Here is a 19,682-nt window from a genome sequence, read left to right on the forward strand (position 1 = left end):
CACAATGAGGCTTCAGGGGGAAAAAAAAAAACAGACAAAGAGTACATTACGTGTGAACACAAACACACTGTGTTGTGCATCATCCTCAGACTTGCTCCTTAACCTTGGGTACAAGGTGGAAAGCTTCCTGAGTCAGATACTCACCTTCCCTCCTTTTCAGCCAGACAGCAATCCCTGCTCTACAGCATCAGCATTGAGCAGGTCTGCCCCCAGAGGGACCTTGTAACGCTGTGGGTAGTTTGTGGTTCACCTCTGGTCTGGTTAACTGTGCGGCTTCCTAATGACGGTGGGGAGGGGATAGAGTTCTTGGTGCAAACCAGAAGCAAACTCCCTTGCAACAGGAAAATGACGGAAATATATGATCTCTTTTGAAGAGAATTTGCTCCTTGGTAAAGAACCGTGCCTCGACTGTACCACCCAAGGAGACCTTCCGGTGTGCTCTTTGCAACCGGTCTTGCCTATCCCCCATTGGCCTTTTCAGCCATCAGCGCGCTTGCAGTAAGCGTGGGGAAGGCCCTTCCCAAATCTTCGTCCGCGAAGCCAAGCCATGATGATGATGATGATTTAATGAGTTAGTCTGATTTGTATTAGAACGAGAGGAAAATTCCCCTAGCAAACCAGTGGCTGTGAAGCAGAGAGCTCGCTGCACTCAGCTGATTTCCAAAAGCCCCTCTATAGCTGAGCTCGGCTTAGGAAGATAGTTCCCTGAAATGGTGCGGAAGAGAATTCCCCTGAACGATTAGCACAGAAATGAAGCTGGATGAAGACAAGTGCTGAAATTGTGTGTCAGGGAGAATTACTCGTTATGGTCCACGGCTGCAGCGATGACCGGCCTTCCAGGTTTGACAGCGTACCTTTAAAAGGTCTCTCTCTTTTCCTGTTGCTACCGATGAAAGCAAATTCCTGATCAACTTTAAGGCTTCCTGAGAATTCCGGAGAATCTTTAAGGCTTCAGTAACGAAGGAGATGGTCAAAGACACTTGCCCTGTTGGACGTAACTCCTGTTTCAGGGAGCCCATTTCAGCTGGTCTGGCTTGCTGTGCCCCGACTCCAGAGCGGGTGGGATTCAGCGCTCCGCAGGCAGCTCCCTTTGCCTTTTCATACCTAGTGACACGTGCTTCAAACGCTCCCTGCTACGGGGCTTAGGCTTGCTGGGTGCTCTTCAATTTTCGAGCACAATGAAGCAGACTCAGTATTTCAGTTGTATTATGAAAGATCTGTTTCCAAACAGCTGAAGAGGGGGAAGAGAAATATGTTTCTTCTTCCCACCTAATCAGGCTGAAGTTTCCCGGTGCCAGCCTCAATCTGCGTTAAATGGCTCATGCCATCCACCAGAGAGATTAGACTTGGGTACGTGATAGAAGTCAATTCCAAACATGATTACTCAGCTAATTAAGTGCTATAGCTGAAGTGGGAGATTCTGGCTCTTGGAGCCCCCTTTCAGGTGTTTTATGTCCTCCTCCTTCCCTCACCACCACCGTGGAGATGCCACCTCCCCTCCCACTGACCCCTGTTTGGCCTGGGGCAGGTGCCTTCTCCCCAGCCTCCTGCAGAGGCCGCATGTCCCACCAGCACCATGGGGGCTCAGCTGAGGACTCTGTGGCTCCAAGCACCAGAGCCAGCGAGCAGAGTGGAGTGACGAGCTCTTTATCAGCTTGGGAACCACACAGAGTAAGAGCCAAATTTACTAGTTATCCCATTTTTCCTGGGGAGCAAAACGCCATGAAAAAGAACAGGTGGAGCAGAGGTGGCATCTGAATTGCCCAGCCTCAGGCAGGTGTTGAAGGCTCTTTTGTAGGCACAGAAAGGAAGGGAACCGTGTTCCGCAGGGCTAGTTTCTCTCTGCTGATAGAAATGAAAAGCTGATAATTAGCTCAAACGAACCCAAGGTTCAGCAAAACGTTCTCCTGGGTACCTAGCTCAGGTAAAGAAGAACAGAAGTAGTGCCTGTCTAACCTCCGAGGGGCAACGCCGGCAGCACGGTGGACCCAACGCAGCCTTTACCTAGGTCTAAAGCAAGGCCAAAAGATGAACTGTGAAAGTCAAGCACTGGAGCGGGAGTTGGGATGTCTCCACCACCACAAAATACTTCCTCCGGCCACGGTTTCCCACCACCACCTCCATCAACGTGAGTCATCCTTAGTATTCACAAGGTCACCACAAACATTTACTCCAACAGATGAAATACTTCAAGTAGAACACAAACAGTTTAAAGTGGCAGGGCATGAGGAAAGACATCTTGTAGAAGTGTTTGTGCTCCTCCAATTGCGATGTCTTGAGAACCCACTTGCTCGCCTGTTCTTCACCCTAGAGACAATCTGATCAGAGAGACACCACACCACTGAAGCTGTTCTGTTTCCAGCTGTCTCGCTCAGTTATTTTCTTAAGAGCAACTGGTCACGACAAGTGCCATCAGCCATTTTAGGTTATGAATGCCACCCGTGGGCCCTGTAACAGCAGCTAAGGGACCTCAAGGTACTTCTTTCCACGCAGCTATGGCATGACACAACCCATCTGCATATGGCCACAGGAGCACGAGCAAAGCCCCCACCAGAGCAGTGCTTGCAGAGCCACATGACAGAACGTATTAGCTCAATGCAACCCCCAAAAACCCATACAAAAGGAAGATCATCTTTTCTGCTGGACGTGCTACAAAAGTAGATCACACGCGTTCACTGTTTGCTTTCTGGAGCTGAAGTGAAATATCAAAGGATAAGGCAAAACACATTTGGATATGCTTGAGGTAGAAGAGCACAGGGCAGTGTCTCCAACAGGCCACAGAAACTCACCCCTTATTAACTCCCTGTTCTTTCTTACCTCCCCCACAGTTGACAGCTTCTGGAGCAGCTCCAGCGTCACTGCATCAGCAGTAAGATCCACTCCACATGCTGAGCAGTTTCTGAAGGAAAAAGCATTTCCTGACATCTGTTCTGAATTGACTGCCCTTCTCCTCCTCCCCCACTTCGTTTCACCCCACGCTCCTCTCCAGCTCCCCCTCCATCACCACCTGTCCCCGGCTGACCAGGGCTCACCAGTAAGAGCAGAGGAGCTCTGTGGAGAATTGATGGCCCACACCTGTCGCAGCTCTGCGTCTCCCCCGGCCATTTTCTGTGCCTGCTGCTCACACAGGATTTTGCTCTTAGCAAGGGCCCCAGGCAATGTGACCCTAACCTGGCAAACCACTTGTGCAACGCACTTTCTTTCACGTGTAGGAAAAACCTGGACATGAACCACAGGCTTGAGCTTCGGTTAAATTAAAAGGACCTTTGCAGGACTGAACCCAGGACCAGGTTCACTCCTCTTCCCTCACTCCCCACCAGGAGGGAGCTGTTGCAATGCTAAAGATTCCAAGGCTGGATTCTGCCCGGTGCACAAGTTAGCAGGACGGGGAATGATTTCCTTAACTATTTGATTCCTCAGAACTTTTCCCTCGTGCTCTGCCTCACTTTGTGCTTGCTGAACAGCTACACAGTCTTCTGAAAATTTTTCCGCATCAAAAATACTCAAAAGATAGTAAGAGTAAGAGACATAATAAGCTTTTTCTGCTAATTTGCCAATAATTTCGCATATACGAACATGGATACAGTTTAAAGGAACCAAAGGTCATCATGATCTTGATACTTCCCCCTGCACTGCAGAATTCTGAATAACATGGACATCCCGGTGCTGCCCTGAGGTTTTCTTTTCACCAGGACATCACAGACACCACTGCATATGCCAAGCATGTAGTAGATTTTATTAAGCATAACTTTGGTTCTAAGTATTCCACCCTCATTCTCGTAATACCTTTAGTTAAAAACAATTATACAAGAGCAAATACAAAAAATATTAAATTATGAAAACAAATCCATTAAGGCTCCCTTTTTATATTTATATATATTTATATATGTACACTCAAACAAGTGCAGATATTAACCAAAGGTTAAAGCCACAAAACTGCTAAAAAACTTCCTACTATACTATCAAAAGCAAGAGTTTTAAAAAAGTACAAAGTGGTTAAGTGAGCCATTTTCAAATCACTGAAGTAGTTCCTGGATTGCTTCAAAACCCACAGAGCCAAAGAGCAGAGGAGGAATTGCTTACGCTCCCCGGCAAGCAGTTTCCTACTCGAGTAGCCGCGCAGGACACTTGTGGTTTGACTAGCTGACCACCCTTTAAGGGTTGCCCATTCTAGCCCAATCCTGACTTTAAAGAGAAGCTTCTGCCTGTCAAATTGACGTGAAGGTGGCTGGGAGTCCTAGACTAGAGGGTTGGCAGAATTCAAAGAAGTTCTAACACACGTGTTGATGTTCGGTCCACAGAGAGAATTAATTCCAACTGAAAACAAAAACCTACTTCACGCTGTATGTACAAGGGAGTTCTCCGGCCTCCTGTGTTTCAGAAAGAGAAACTCTACCCTGAATCACAAGTTAACATGGAGAGAAAGCAGAATGCCTTCAGCCTTGAAGGGCCAATCAGACACACTCACTGAAGCCAAAGAGAGGTCCTCGTCCCCCACCACCTCCGGTGCCATCTGGACTACACCAGCTTCATTTCACTGTGCACATGTGGCGGGATTGCCGTGCTCACCAAGGGGAAACGGCTGAGAGGAAATGGCCTGCTCAAGCCACAGGAGCATTTCCTCACCAACTTCTAGACATTTCCATACTCAACACGGTTAACCGCGTAGTGGAGACCAGGAGGCATGAAGTTTGGTAGGCTGGGAGTGGCTAAGACATGAGTGGCGTGGAAGGCTCGTACATAGTGCTGTCTCAGTGACACGAAACAAACTCAATCAGTGCAAGTGTGTGAATAAGGAAGAATGTGCAGCACTCGGGGTGTTCCTCTGCTGAGAAAATACATGGAAGAGCCTGACATTTGGCCTTTGTCTTTTGTTCGTCCATAATCTGAACGGTCTGGTAGACTATCTTCACATTTAATCTTCTAGACGTGAGTCACGCTGCAAGGCTAAGTCAATGGCAATACACTTATCACAATTCAGTTTGCTCTCAATCTGATTATGTCCCGGATCCTGACAAATTGACATCTGCATCCAGGAAACATTTCTAATTGTGAGCATTTTGTCCCAAGTGCTATGCTGAAACTGTGGTTAAAACATTTGATACTTACAGAAAAGGCAAAAGGAACTAAAAACAAACCAGCGAGCCCTCCCCCACCACCTTTACAACACAAACACGCCACTGTGGATATTAATAAAGTGTTCTCAAACAGTTATGTCCAATGTAACTACAAAGTAGAAATTATTTTGTTTAGCATCCTAAGGCAAAGACTAGGATTAGATCCTCAGCTGATACAGGTGAGCAGAGCTTCAGTGAGAGCTGGGACTGTGCCGAGCAAGGGAGATGAGGATTTCTCCCCAGATTCTGAAGATAAGATATTTACACCCATTCACACTAGGTAAGAATCCAATTCTATAATCCTAGACAAGCCATCTGTACCCCCTCCTCATCCCAGGCTTTCCTGGATAACTAGTAGTCATAAGCATGAAGGATCAGATTCTGCCAGCCCTGTACAAGCTGAGCAGTACTTTGTTTAATGGCAAGACACAGGGGCAGCTTGTGGAAAGGCAGAAGGTGAAAAGAATTGGACCCTAAGAATCGGTGGTAACACACCTCCCTTCTTTCTTGAGGCTAAAGGAAGGATGGGATAAAAGTCCCTCACTCTAGGGGAAAAATTTCCATTTCAGTAGATTCCAATTATTGGTTTGGTCTGGCTTAAACACCGCTCTGTTGCAGGAACTACACCTAGTTCCTGTGAGCAAAGAGCAGGAACTGGTGGCAGATCAGATTCCTGATTTCCGTTCCAGCAAATGAGTTTAAACTCTACCAAGTAATGTGTTAACACTGTGCTCAGTTCAGCACGTCCTTGGAGGAGAAAGGCCACAACAGCAAAGTAGGATTTCAAAACACAAAAAGTAGACGACAGGTCGTTTTGCATTGAGAGGTAAATTCACACGTAGCACTGCACAGGCCTGCACACAAGGGTCTGAGCTTAGAGACAGAGATAAACCAGCTTCTGGATTCTTCCTGGTGAGAGGATCATCAGATTTCTACTCTTTCACAGCCCATATCCTACATGCCAAACACAGAGATGTGGGCTTTAAGGCTGCTGAAGTTTTCACTGCTGGTGCATTTTAAGCATTCCCGTCTTGCACACACCTGCCTATCCCAGTGGGGATGGGCAGCAGTGACTGACATGCCACATACCCTCCCAGATTTGATAAGCATTCCAAGTAAATACAAATTATTGTGGGATATACAGAGGCTGTAGGGTCTAGATGGAGGAAATCTGCCCACACAGCAAAGCTTCGTAAGGTATCACAGGAGGATTTTTGTTCTGTTTTAAAGCAAAATATAATCTGTGTATCTCCACTAAACTAGGATCACAAGAGATAAAGCAGTGCAACACTGAAGGAGTTTCTCTAGAATCCCTGGTTAAAATCTCTGAGTACGCACGTCAGGCTGGTCCGTCACACTGAACTGACAGACCGACTCCTTATCCATTGATCTCAGGACTGCATTTGGCAAGTCAATCTGTTTACGGTACTGTCTTTTTAATCCACATGTCCCAGGAATTAAAAACTCATCTTCTCTAAGTGTCAGCTGGATGCTGTTATTTTCCTTCTTGAGGGGCAGATCTGAGACAACTTGCTAAAGCTGCTCTCCGCAGGGAAGCTGGAAGTCTTAGCAGGCGTTGGCTCTAGGAGTCTGGTGCTTCTGTTGCTTCCTGGACCGTCCTCCTCAAGTTGCCCTTGACTTTGACAAATTCAGGTGCATTTTCCTGCTCTTCCTGTATCTTCTGTTGCTCCAGTTCCAGCTTAAAAGGGAATCGCATGTAAAAAAAAAAAGTATATAAAACAGACCATCAACAAAACAAGACAGAAAATTAAAGGTTTCAATACTGGCCATGTAAAACTCTCTTAACTGCTTCCTTTCTTTCTCTCACGGAAAAGATAAAGTTGCACTTCTTTGGGAGTATCTGTTCTCATCAATGATAAATCTTTCCAAATCCTTGGCTCTAGCTCATTCCAGATGGACAAAATCTCTGCAAACCCAGTACGAGAACAAGATGAAGCATCTTTAAGGAAATTCTTGGACATCTTCATTAAAGAAGCAACAATAATTCCCTTCTTTGGCTTTTAGCACAGGACAAGGACAAATGTGCCTTGTGGGAGAACACGTGCAAACAGCTACTACTGAGCACACTTGCAGGATTTATTTCTGAGGGTCTCAGTGTGGGCTTCTGTACCTAACTTGAGCTTCTTTTGGTGTATCTGTTTTGCCTACCACAAAAAGCAGTTAAAAAAAAAAACTTCCTTGGCCCTTAGCTGTTAATTTTTGACAGCCCATCCACTGACACTTTTAACCTGGCTGGAGCTCCTGTCTGTGCAGACACCTTGTGAGGTGAGATGCTCTGCTCTATGGGGCAAGTCTATGCAGTGCCCATACAGGACACGGCTTACACGTGGCACAGAATACGACGTGAAGGCAGATAAGTCAGCAGAAAGAAAGCAGCAACCCTTTAGAAAACTAACAAAAGCTCCTTAAAAGAGTTTTTTCTTCTTTTTATTTTAACAGACCAAGGTCTCCCTGATTAATGGGGACCACGTACAGCTCACCTAAATAATCTCTCCTTTGTCTCTGCTTCACTGGCAAGGGCCATGCCTTCTTACAATAAATCCTGACAACGCTCCTCCATGAGTCATGTTGTCAATTAATGCGTTCCCATGATGTTTACAAAGTCACAACATTGCTTGCAATAGGCAGGCGCTGCTGCTTCCAACAGAATTTTCTATTCTACATATGTCCTTGGATGGCTCAGTTTCAAATCAAATCCTGCCACAAGCTGAACTGTTTGAAGCTGGTCCCTTAAGAGCAGAAAGGAAAAAATACAATAGCTTTCTCCCTCCAAAACTATTTCTAAGCCTAATTAAAAAAAAAAAAAAACAACCTATAATAAAACCCCCAAAACCTAAACTATGATTGGATTACACCTCATTTTCAACAGAGTAATTATTTGGCTTAACTCATTTCCACTGAGAAAAACAGGAGGCACTTTTAAAGCATTCACCTGTTTAAAAACAAACACAATGCTTGATGCACAGTGTCTTCTCTGATGAGGTGTTTCACTGTAGAGATATTTCCTCGCAGGTACACGAAGTGCCTTCAGAGGCACAGAGACCTTTGGCTCGTCCTGTGCCTAGCAGTGAGCTTCCCCACAATGAACTCCAGTTCCATGTCCTTTCCATACACAGGGGCTGAGGATCTTTTCCTTCATCTGAAAACGCCAACAGGCTCATATGTCTAAAGGTTACAAAAGATCTTTTTAAAGTCACCTAGTTTCTTCTATAACCCAGGAGGGAGAATCAATCGATTTTTTTAATTGATTAAGCATCTAGTTTTGACGCGCTGCTGTCTAACAGCCTTAGTGGTTCATCTCTTAAGAGTTACCCTACAACAGTTGACGAATTCACCACATTTTCAATAGTTAAATACAGTCAGTGCTCCACACACATTCCTGTTGCCTGGTGTAGGATTCATCTGACAAAGGCAGACACCACATGCAGTTCCTATACAGCAAATGTCATCAAACAGGTAATGGCAGAGTGTGATTGGACTCATCCGAAGCAAGTTGTTTTGCATTTGATGAGAGGAAATGTGCCAAAAATCGGCTGCTGCTTCTTTCCTGTTGTCTACAGTGGGAGCCTTGGGTAAGTAGCTCAGATGTAGATGTGAAAAGGCGACATTATTCCCCATCTCACCTGCTCCAGTTTCTGCTGCCGCTTCTGTAGCTCTATTTCAAGGTCTGATTTCTTCTTTTGTGCTTCTTCTTCTTTTTGTTGTTTAATAACTTGATCTCGTTTCCTCTTCTCCATCACTTTCTGTAGCTCTGGTTTGTTCTGAGGTGCAAGACCCCTTCAGGTTAAACGGGAGGAGTGGTGGTGGTGGTGGGAGAAACAGGGGAGAAAGAAGAGATCAGTTTTAATTAGCAGAAATTCACACAGACTTGTAGGCAGGTTTTCTGAAGTGAATTAGTTGTCTATTTAGATGCATGGGAATATAAATAACTAATTCAAAGGAAAACCATACAGATATTTGCCTGATTTCTAACCAAACCTCTAAACTAGAAGTTAAGCCGTATTATTACTGAGGATATTTCCCTTTAACTTGCATTGTAGTGTTTCTCCTGTATAATTCACTATTTTAACTTTTGTATTTAGTCTTTGCTCTATTCTCCCAATTCCGGAAGAATAGATTTAAAAAAACACCACAAATGGAGACTACCAGCAGAGCGAGAAACAAACTTCGGACAAAAAGATTTCCCTTGGTGGCTGATAACTCAGACTGTGTTCAGACAGTCCTGTGCAGGGTATTATGCCCTAGAAGCTTGTGCAGACAGAAGCGGCCTCCCTCTGGATTTGGCCACATGCTCTGGAAATCGTGGGTTCTGTCCTTCCTCAAAAATGTGAAAGCTTTCTCCACGCCAGGCTGCGAAGCTCTTTCCAGTGAGGCCTCCCAGGCTACACTCAAAATCACAAAGAGGCTCAGATAACAAAAATCCAGAATTAGAAAAGCTGCAGTCACTTTGGAGACCAGACAAGGGCTGGAGGATTCTCCCTCCCGCGTGAGGTTCGGTACTACATCAGCTGAATGTTTCGAGTCTGTTCAGCACCAATTGCTTTCCAAGCCAACTACTCTAAAAGGAGAAAGCTCGCTCTTTGGGAAGATGCATGACTTTATTTACGCAGGCACACACACAGATGCACGCTCACTCCTACTTATTTTTGTGGCTTCAGCTACTTCTTTTATCTCCGTTAACTCTATGATGTTTTCAAAATTTGTTATGACAAGATTCTAAGCTCTCCTGTTACTCAGGTATTCGCATCACTTAAGTCAGAGCAGAAAGATCTGAAATTTGCCCTTGTTATTGTTGTCTTCTCTGTGAAGACTATGTTGTGAAAAAATCCAGCATCAAATTTAACATCAACCATGTTTTATTTCAACTTCAAGAAATTCAATAATCTCAACAAGCCTTCAAAAAGCACATTTTTACCCTTCCCTACGTGCTGTGGTTGCTTAATTCTCCCACAACAAGCCTATCTGACAGCATGTCCAATAATACATTAATATACCATTTTATGGTGGCACCTATGAATGACTCCATATATTAGGCAACACTCTATCCCTGTACGTATCCTGACAGCAAAATCAAATATTTAGCAATAACCTATTTCTCATAACAGATCTCATGGCCAGAATGCCACAGAAGCTACAAGACTGTGTTCATATGCCGTGTTTCATGCTATTTTAATTACATTTTAACACATAAAACTTAAGTCAGGCAGAGAAAAGCTGGAGTGATATTTTACTGTTACTGCTACTGGATCAGTGCGAGCTGAATCAATAGAAAATTCCATTTGGCAATTAGCAATCACGACAACTGTGAACCAGAGCTGCTAATGAACTCGACTTGTTCCCACTTGTTTTCAGTAGGGCTGCACCGTAACAAAGCAGAGGCACGAGACTGGTTTAGACATGCTGTAGCTATAATAACAGGGACCTGCAGAAGATACAAGAAAATACAAGCTCCCAGTCTGCTCAGGTGAGGTTGGTACTCGGATCTGTAACAGACCAACTGCAACATCAATCCTATTGACTGAACAAACAGGCAGCTACTGGATTAACCGGGGGTCTTGTATCATCTCCTAGTTCTGGTTCAATAAAAAATCCAAAAGCTTTGATATTGGGTAAGCAAAGCATGTTATAACACAAGTGAGAGGTGATGGGGTTAAAACCTCTGGAAGGCACAGAACCAACACTCTGCAGAGCTGAGGGTGACTCCTAGTAAGTCAACATAGTTTAAGGTAAGTGACCAGTGCATCGAAGTCCCACTACCTGGATCTTTGTTTTTACCATTTCTCCAAGTAACATCAGTTCAAGACCCAACAGACTTCACTCATGGTGGGTGTGGAGAATGATTAGACCAGCACTGGCTCATATCTCTTCTAAGATCCAGAAAAGGCTGTTCAGAACCAACAGGTCAAAAAGTGAAGCTGCTGGAGCCTACACTGAGTCTTTGCAATAAAATAAGGTGCATGTTAAGCAGATTTCTATAAGAGCACTAAAAGTCCCCCATATACATGACAGTTTGCAAAGCGGAACACAAGCCTAATATCTAAACTACTGAAAAGTCTCGCCTCAGAGCTAGTACAGTGGCACGAAGCACAGAAGACTAACCCTCTTCTCAAAAGCACCAGATTTGCTACTGGTGAAAGCCCTCCAAGTATTCAATACCTGCACCAATAAATAAGACTCCAAAATTAACAGCTGCAGCTATCAAAATGACAGTAAGAGAAGCGGTGGATAAAGAGGGCTGCACAACTCCTCCGTGCAATAAGATGTTCTCCTAAACTCCATTCTCCTAAACTCCATACTACTTCAAAGTGCTTTAAGCTTTCATTAACTCAAAAAAAAAAGAAATAAAAAAGAAATAGCCTTAATTTATTGCAGTCTTACAATCTTATTCTAAAGGATGTGAAGTCGGGAAACTTCAACTATCTTTCTTTCAAAGACTATAAAGTTCTTGGTGCTAGGAACTGACTTTGATGTTTAATCTCATTAACGAAAAATAGGACGAACACCTATTTAGGCCAATTTCTTCCAATTCAGTTGGCATTCTGTAAAACATTTCTACTTCTTCATCACTAAAGACGCTGTATTGTGGATGCAATTCATTTAGAATTAAGTATCTAAGCTGAGCATTTGTGAGGATTTTGCTGTTACATATAGAAAAGATCCCTTCTCCCCTCAAAATATTACCCTGCCAGCGGGAAAATAAAAAGATAAACTTTCATAATGTGATTTTTCCTGCCGAAGAGACAAATGCACTTGTGCTGGAGTAGCCAAAGCAATTGCTTCATCCTTTCTTATCATTGTCCTGAGTATCAAAAAGCCTGAATGGCTGCCACCAGCAACTTCATTCTCAAATGTAATAGTGTTCTACTGTTTCGAGGATCCTCACACCCTTGCCTTTGAAAAGTCTATTTTGGGTGGCTTCAACACACCAAATCACTAATTTCTATCACAGTTTCTGTTGGTTTAAAAGGGGGAGCATCAACAGGCTTGGTGACTTTTCCTCCATCGTGTGGTCTGGTGGCTATTTTCTTAATAGGCTTTCTAAATGAGTCCTCCAAGTTGCTGAAGAGATTTAATAACAGAACTTCAGCTCTTTCTGGGCCAAGCGCCTGTGTCTCTGAAGCTGATGAAATCAAGTTCCGATTATATACATCATTAAAAGGAATATATAGAGCAACAGCTGTGCATCCCATCCCAGAAGGGAGGAAGCAGCATTTGCATAACATAGGAAGAAACCCCTGTGGAGCACCAGACTATCACAGGGTGTTGCAAGAAAGATCAAGTAAGTAGAGAACAGTTTCATGTGAAATAAAATATATAATTTCTTTGATTTAAAAGTGGCCCCATAAGCTCAGCATGCTGCGAATGGTGAAAACCCACAGGCTTTATCACTCTAAGGGTAATAGAAAATGTTATCAAATACGTGAAAAAGCAAAGAGTTCGAGACAAATTTCAGTGCCCAGGTAACCAATACACAATGTGACAGGGAGAACTGAACTTTCTCTTGAAACTGACCCTCTGGGAGTAGTCACTAAAAGAAAACAAGAAGTCTTTTTCAGAGAGCTTTTGCAGAGTAAATTCAGAAATTCGAACAGAAATAAATGCCACGGCAACAAGTCAGACTTTTCACCTACAAGATCCCAACTGACAAAACATATTTGCCAGGTTTGGGGCTAAACATCTTTTTGATGAAATTAAAACTCAAGCTGTGTATTAGGGATGGGAGGGCAGCACAAGTGATTTTTAGACTTTTACCTTTTCTGATTCATAAGCAGCTCTCTATGGAGATCTTGATGATTCCGGGATGACTTCACAGGATTGATTAATTTCTGAGGTCTAATTAATTCAGGATTGTCATCATCTATGTAGTCTGGTTCAGCCATAATCTTTCTTGGAATGGGATACGGATCTTTGGGTTCAGTGTCCTTGTTCACAGTATCTGTAAAAAAGGGGGAAAACTACAGTAAATCCACATTGAAAGGCATTTTAAAGATGTATTAGAACATAAAGGTAGCATATTACATTGGTAACAGTTCTGCTACGCCTAGATTAATTTTGACTGTAGTAAGTAAAAGCTCTCAGAGCTCTGAGGCTTTCAGCAGCAGCATCTTTTTAAATAGATGGCACTTTCACAACAATGTCATCTCCAGCAGCCTCATCCATTCACTTGAAGACAGTGATTCCCCCCGATTTAAGAGGAACTAGGAAATAATTTAGGCTAAGCGCATGAAGCGCCCTATTGATTTTAATAAGCCTACTCAGATGATGCATTTTGCCATCAAAAATACTGAGACCCGAAAGTAATTTTAAACATTGACTATATTAAATACTATGAATGTGTACCAAAACCTCATAGAGGTTCATTTTCTGCCATCAGTATCGTATCAGCTATGGGGAAAAAACCTTCTGTGGATAAAACCCCTATTGCATCGTACCAAGCAAAAGCTTCCATGTGGAAATTGCCAGATCTGCAGTTGTTGGGATGGGGGACAGATACTTGAGTGGAAAGGTAGAGGAGAAGAAGCTGGATAAGGTGGTTTCTTAAAGGCTGTTATTTCACTCAATGAAATTCCACAGAAATCCACTGGTCTGAAAGCAATGAAGTCTTGATTTATATCACCTGGGAATGCGGCATCTCCCTATCCTGCTATAGAAAATGTATCTATACACCAAATCACAACACTTTTAATCAACAGCTGACAAGTAAACTACAGTTGTCAAATAATTTATATGTGACCATTCATATCCCTTTCCATTAAAAAGCCTCCGTCACAGAAAGTTCAGCATCCAAAACAAAGCACATCCAAAGCAATTCTGCCTCTGTTTGCTGTCATGGAAACCCACACACAAATCCGCAATTACCAGTTTGATGAAACACTGGCCCCTCAAACAGAAGCTCCACAAAAACCTCACAGCATGTGGGTTTGCAGAGGTGAATCAATGGGACATGACATGAAAGGCAAGAGACCTCCATTAGCCTGACTGGCAGAGAGGCGAATGCTGCACACTGTACGGTACGGGGCTAGGAGACAAACCAGAGGATCACTAGGATTTGCCATGTATTTTCCAGTAAAAGCTGAAGATGCACTTCAATTTAGATCCCGCTGTTACCAGCCCTTCCCTCCCTCTCTCACTCCACGGGCTGTAAAACCTGCCTAAGTTCGGTCTCAGTTTAATCCCTACACAATTTTCTTTCATTAGGAGTCACAAATAGTTGCTCGGGTCTGATTCAAAACCCACGTGATACAGTGGACAGATTTCCACTAATTCTTCCGTGCAGTGATTCCGAGCAGTACCACCACCACCCCGCTGCTTGGACTGCACATGCACTTACAGAGGAAGATGCAAAACAACAGGACCACGTTTTCAGCAGATGCAGCAAAGCCACCCAACGGACCTGGCAGAGCCTTTTCAGCTTCTTTGTTTGAGTGGATGATGTGAATTGTGTTCTGTTGGTGCTACACCTCACACATCAAGTTTCTACAGAGCAAATCTGATGAGAAACAGCTTACCAGGGAGAGCCACTCTCAGGGTGGCCTCTGCATCAGTTTCTCAAGGCAAGTTTATGTGTAACATTTTTGAACTCTGGGGGGGTGTTAGTTCTCACAGGGAACCTCTAAAGCTAATATAAAAATTGCCCACAGTTCAAAACTATGTGAGTATATTGCTGAACATGACATAAACCTCTTACTGACACTGATTACGCAATAAAAACACTTCCCCCATCATCCCTTCACAGTCCTTCTTGCTTCAATCAAGCAGCAACCAGCTATCATCACACGTGCCAAACATACAAGATCACTGGAAAACTGAGGTCAGAAGAAACGTGGAAGATTTCTAATCCAAGCTCCTACTGAGAGCAGGAACAGTTACAAGATCAAATGAGGTTGCTCAGGTCTTTACTAAGTAAAAATAAAGGCTGCACAGCCTCTGTGGGCAACCCTGCTCGCCTATCTTCATGGTGAAATTTTTCCTTACACCCATATGAACCTCTCAACTCGTGCCCATTGCCTCTCATCCTCTGGCCATGCACCACGGTGAAGAGCATGGCTCCATTTGCTTGGCAAGTTCCTCCCAGCCACAGGAGGCTGCTGTTAGGTTCCCCCATCCCTGCCCTGCTCCAGGCTGAGCCAGTCCAGGTTCCTCAGCCTGCTACACAGCATCTGCGCCCCAGCCCTCAGCCCATCTTGGTGGCCCTTCACTGAACTCATGTCTCAAACCCCTCACCATTTAATTGCACGTCATGTAAAGAACACCCAAACCACCAAAAAGCCCGGACCACAGCACACTTCTCAACACACAGCACCATGCCGTTAATAAAAAGTGCATGGAAGTCTGTTCTCTTTACTACAGACAATGAATAAACTACCTACAGTTCTTTTCTTTTTCTAAATAAGGACACAACGATTGATTCTTTCTCAGTGTCCATGTCAGGCTTATCACACCCAAAACAACTCAAATGCAACATATCCAACCTCCAAGCAAAATAAATCTGAGCTGTAAATATTAGTTGCTCTGCACTCCTTTATCAGTTCTGTTGCACTGACCAGGCTGCGAGTCTTCTAGAAGGCATTTATCATCGACAGCCCTCCGTTGAAGTAAATCTGAAAATAACCTGCTGCTTCTTCAAAGCAAGTCTTTTGTTTGCTTAGGCAGAATTACCCTTTAACTGTGTCATAAACAATGTACTATTTTTTTGACACAAGCCCCTGAAAAACATGTTGATTCAATCATTTCTCAGAAAGTTTGATGTAATATTTTTTTGCAGCATGTAGATTTGCTTTTGGCAGGCCCTTAGAATGAAGTCTATTTATTCTTCTTTCTTCTGTCCCATCTCTATTTTTAAAACCACGTATTCGACTCAGAGGTCAGGAATCGTGGTTTCCAAAACATGAACTCTACTAGCAGCACACTTGAATGAATAAAACTCCCCTGGGAACTGAAGACGCTTTCTGCATGCGATTAAGCTGCAGATTATTTCAGCTAGGATTTCCAAACAGAGCCAGCGAAATAGGGCATCCAGTTCCCACTCAGCAAATCGTCTCACATCTTTTGGAAACCTCAGTCTGGCTGAGGGCCATGAACCCCGTCCTGCGAGTCACTGTGTAATGTTATACCAAACAATACAATTAAGATGGTGTGTTTTCTACCCACACCCTTCCAAACCAAACATTTACAAAGCACAGGCAAGCTTCACATAAAAAGGAAACTGAGGCACAAAGGATTCACCATGCCAACAGCAGACAGGAACAGAGCTGGAAGTGTAGCCCCAGAGTTTCATTCTGAGATTCAGGCTCACACCAACAAACAGTCAAGCTCAATCCCTTAGAAGCCTTAAACAAAGTTTAATCAATGTTCAAGCAATAACAACTTAATAAAATACTAATTCCACGGATCTCTAGTGCTCATCACCACAGAAGTCACAACACATAAAGGCGTTTTTGGATCATCAGTAGGTGCAGCAGTGGGACATGAATAACCGAAACAGCCCCTTAGCAGGAATATGCTGCCTTAAGAGCATGCAAGAGGCTCCTTTTAACCAGCTGCTGTTACACGATTGACTGAGAATGCACAATCCACTTCTGTGTTTCCCCCGTTACCTTTCTCCAAAACAAAGAGATTTGGATTTGGGGGATGTTTTAGCTGACCTTGGCTCAAGTTCAATACCCCCACCAGCTTGGCAGGTGCTCCCCCAGTGCATTTACTGAGTTAGCTGTTGCTGCACAAGCAGCACTGAAGCATTTATCTGCCCTGTCTTGTCCTGCCTGAGTAACTCTCACAGACTTCTTACGTACTTGTGGATCTTCATCAAGAAAGAATAAACTGGGGATCCTGTATGGAAGAGCAATTTTAATGCCTCAACTAGAACTGCAAAGCAATGTCAATATTCCACTAGGCAAAGAAAATGCCTCTGTTCAAAAATAACTTCAAGTATCCTCCCAGACAGAATTTTTGTATTTTCACATACAAAGATGCTCTTAGAGCAATCGAGAATTACCATACTGGTACCTCAGTCTTGGAGAGCCAAAACCAAGTGGTCACGTATTTGCAATTCTCTCATTTATTTTCCTTGGAGTGCAGGTAAACTCAGGGAGAACAGAAAAGACCCTTCAAGATGATCGTACTAAATAGATACACCGGAACTGAGGCACGCCAGACACAGGCAAGTTGCATTTGTGGGAACGTGTCCGACAGACGCAGTTACTTCCAATGTTATTTATTTTTTCTTCTATTTGTAGAGGGCTTTTTTTTTTTCCCAGCAAAATTCTCTTATGGTAGTAACACTGGAAACAGGCGTACAGAGAGAGCTACAGACAGCCACTTGTGTTTTTAACAGATTCACAGTAGATCTTAACAGCACCAGCTTAAGGATTCAGCAGCTGCCAGAGCTTTGGCTACAACAGGGTTCCCTCAGCTTCTGCAACTCGGCTTCCCTTCAACTTCATGCGAAAAAACCCCTTGTGTTTTAATGGCATTCAGGAAATTGCATTTATTTGCTATCTGGTATTTCTCATACCCGAAATCACCCTCTACACATGGAATCCTAATACAAAAATTCCTGTGAGATGCTGTATATTCATATTATTGAACAAATATATGGCATTTCCACCCTTTGAATGATTCTCATGATTATTTCCAGCTGTGAAAGCAGAGGTAGAGTTGAGGCCCCTTAAAAAGCAGATAAACATATGTCTAAAAATATCAATGAACATCAAAATAATAAACTAGTTCAGGACCCAAAAGTTATATTAAGGCTAAATTAATGTGATTTCCTTTCTGCCTTAATAAATCCTGGAACTAATACCTTCCACAGAAACATTAGCTCGAACACAGAATGCCTCCTGAAGGAGATTTTATTCTCGAAAAAGCTCCACCATCTGTTCTGAGCTGGACTGTAAACCATCAAACGCTATTTTTTAAGACTTATATTTTTAGCTCTTTAAACTACCGCATAGACTTGCGGTTTGTTACAAGTAACCCAAAGGCATTTTTCTAAAAGAAATATGGTTTCACTCTCCCCCTTCCGATTTCGAGAGGAACTGGAATAAAAATTCTTCAGCATGTCTCTCTGTTCAGATGTTACACGACCAGCACCCCCTTGCAACAGCCAGTTTGGGTGGAAAGCAAAAGAGCTGCTTAAATGCAGGGCGGGCTTTCCAGGCACTACCTCAGCACTGTCTGCACATGAAAGCTCACCACCGCTACCATTTTTATCTATACACTCTCGGTGCAGAAAGAGGCACTTGACTAGAGAGATTTACTTGATTAATCCTTGATTATAGATACCATTAATAACTTCCCACAGTTCATGCCAAAGTAAGAGTTCCTGAAAACAGAATACAAAATATTCTTCCCAGCCAAGCTGCTCAAGCCAGCCATCCTCTGAGGAGTTTGGCTCTTACTCACACCATCTTTCAAGGCTGAAAGGGATGCCAGGGTTTGGATCACGGTAAAACACAACCAGACTGCCTGTGGAGGGTGAGGGAGGGACCACAGAGGTCCTGTGTGGTGGCTGCAATTCCTCCCAGCCCCTCACGCTTTGTTCAAAAAGGCTGACTCTTCCCAGCTATAAGAGTTTTGCTTCTAGATCAGAAGAGGAGAGTGTCTTCGCCTGCCTCAAAATCAATCCCATTTAGGGCAGCGTGGACCTGCTGTGCCATAGGGATCACTCATCAAAAATTGTGGTACGTAACAAATTACTTACTACATTACTATTCTTCAAACAAAACAAAGACCATCAGACTTTTATACACTTTGGCAGGCATCTGGCTTTTGTTTATGGCTCCAGCCTTGCCTTACTGATCTTCGGCAGATTATTTCATCCCTGTGTGCCCGAGCTCACACACAAGAGCAGAGCATCTTAGAAACCACCACGAGCTTCTGCAAGGCCAACCTCACTGCTTCTTGCCACGTACTTTAAAATCTTCAGATTCCAGCAGTCAAAATGAAGTAGGAAGACTGTAAAACTTCTGTCCGTACTATGGGAGAACAGTTTAAGCCTTCCTTACACTGGGTATCATCAGCCAATGGCTTCATTAGTTGCATGGCTGCCGAAGGACTGTCAGACCACGTAGACTTCTCTTGGAACAAGGGTGCTGCTCACTTGATCTGGGCAGCCCAAAGTAATCTCTGTGATGTCAAGGACATGGAAAGAAAGCAGGGCTTGCTGGCTGCTGAAGGTGTTCCTGTTGTCACTTCAGAGGATAAAATGAACTAAACCACTTAAAATCTCAAGGAAATCCAGTTAATGCTCATTTTCTTCCCTTAAGTGCTGCTAAGAGTGTAATGTCAACAAAGCACAGATAAAACATCCACTACATGAGAAACCAGAAGAAAGAGGGTCATTTTAAAGATGTTTGCTTTGGCACTGACACCTAAAGGGAGACAGAGTGCAAGATTTGGGCAAGTGCTCCACACTGCTACAATTCTCTAAAATGCAAAGAGCTGCTCATGGCTCTCATTCAATTTAAACACCACCAGGCAGTCTCTGTTCCTGTGCTTTGAAGTTTGGCCAAGTCTTGGGTGCTAAGGGAAGAGCCCAGATCC

General features: G+C 43.6%; 1 protein-coding gene across 1 annotated transcript; it reads right to left on the reverse strand.

Moving 5' to 3' along the window:
• Positions 1–6,099: 6,099 nt before the first annotated feature.
• Positions 6,100–13,072, reverse strand: FAM107B (family with sequence similarity 107, member B). Its single transcript, XM_010140497.1, has 3 exons — positions 12,891–13,072; positions 8,762–8,915; positions 6,100–6,816 (listed from the first exon to the last, which is right to left on the reverse strand). Exons 1-3 carry the CDS (start codon positions 13,016–13,018, stop codon positions 6,700–6,702), a joined length of 399 nt encoding a protein of 132 aa, XP_010138799.1. The 5' UTR covers positions 13,019–13,072; the 3' UTR covers positions 6,100–6,699.
• Between the last annotated feature and the right edge of the window lie 6,610 nt (positions 13,073–19,682).

The sequence above is a fragment of the Buceros rhinoceros genome, unplaced genomic scaffold (genome assembly GCF_000710305.1).
Source record: "Buceros rhinoceros silvestris isolate BGI_N320 unplaced genomic scaffold, ASM71030v1 scaffold2917, whole genome shotgun sequence".
Classification (NCBI taxonomy): domain Eukaryota; kingdom Metazoa; phylum Chordata; class Aves; order Bucerotiformes; family Bucerotidae; genus Buceros; species Buceros rhinoceros.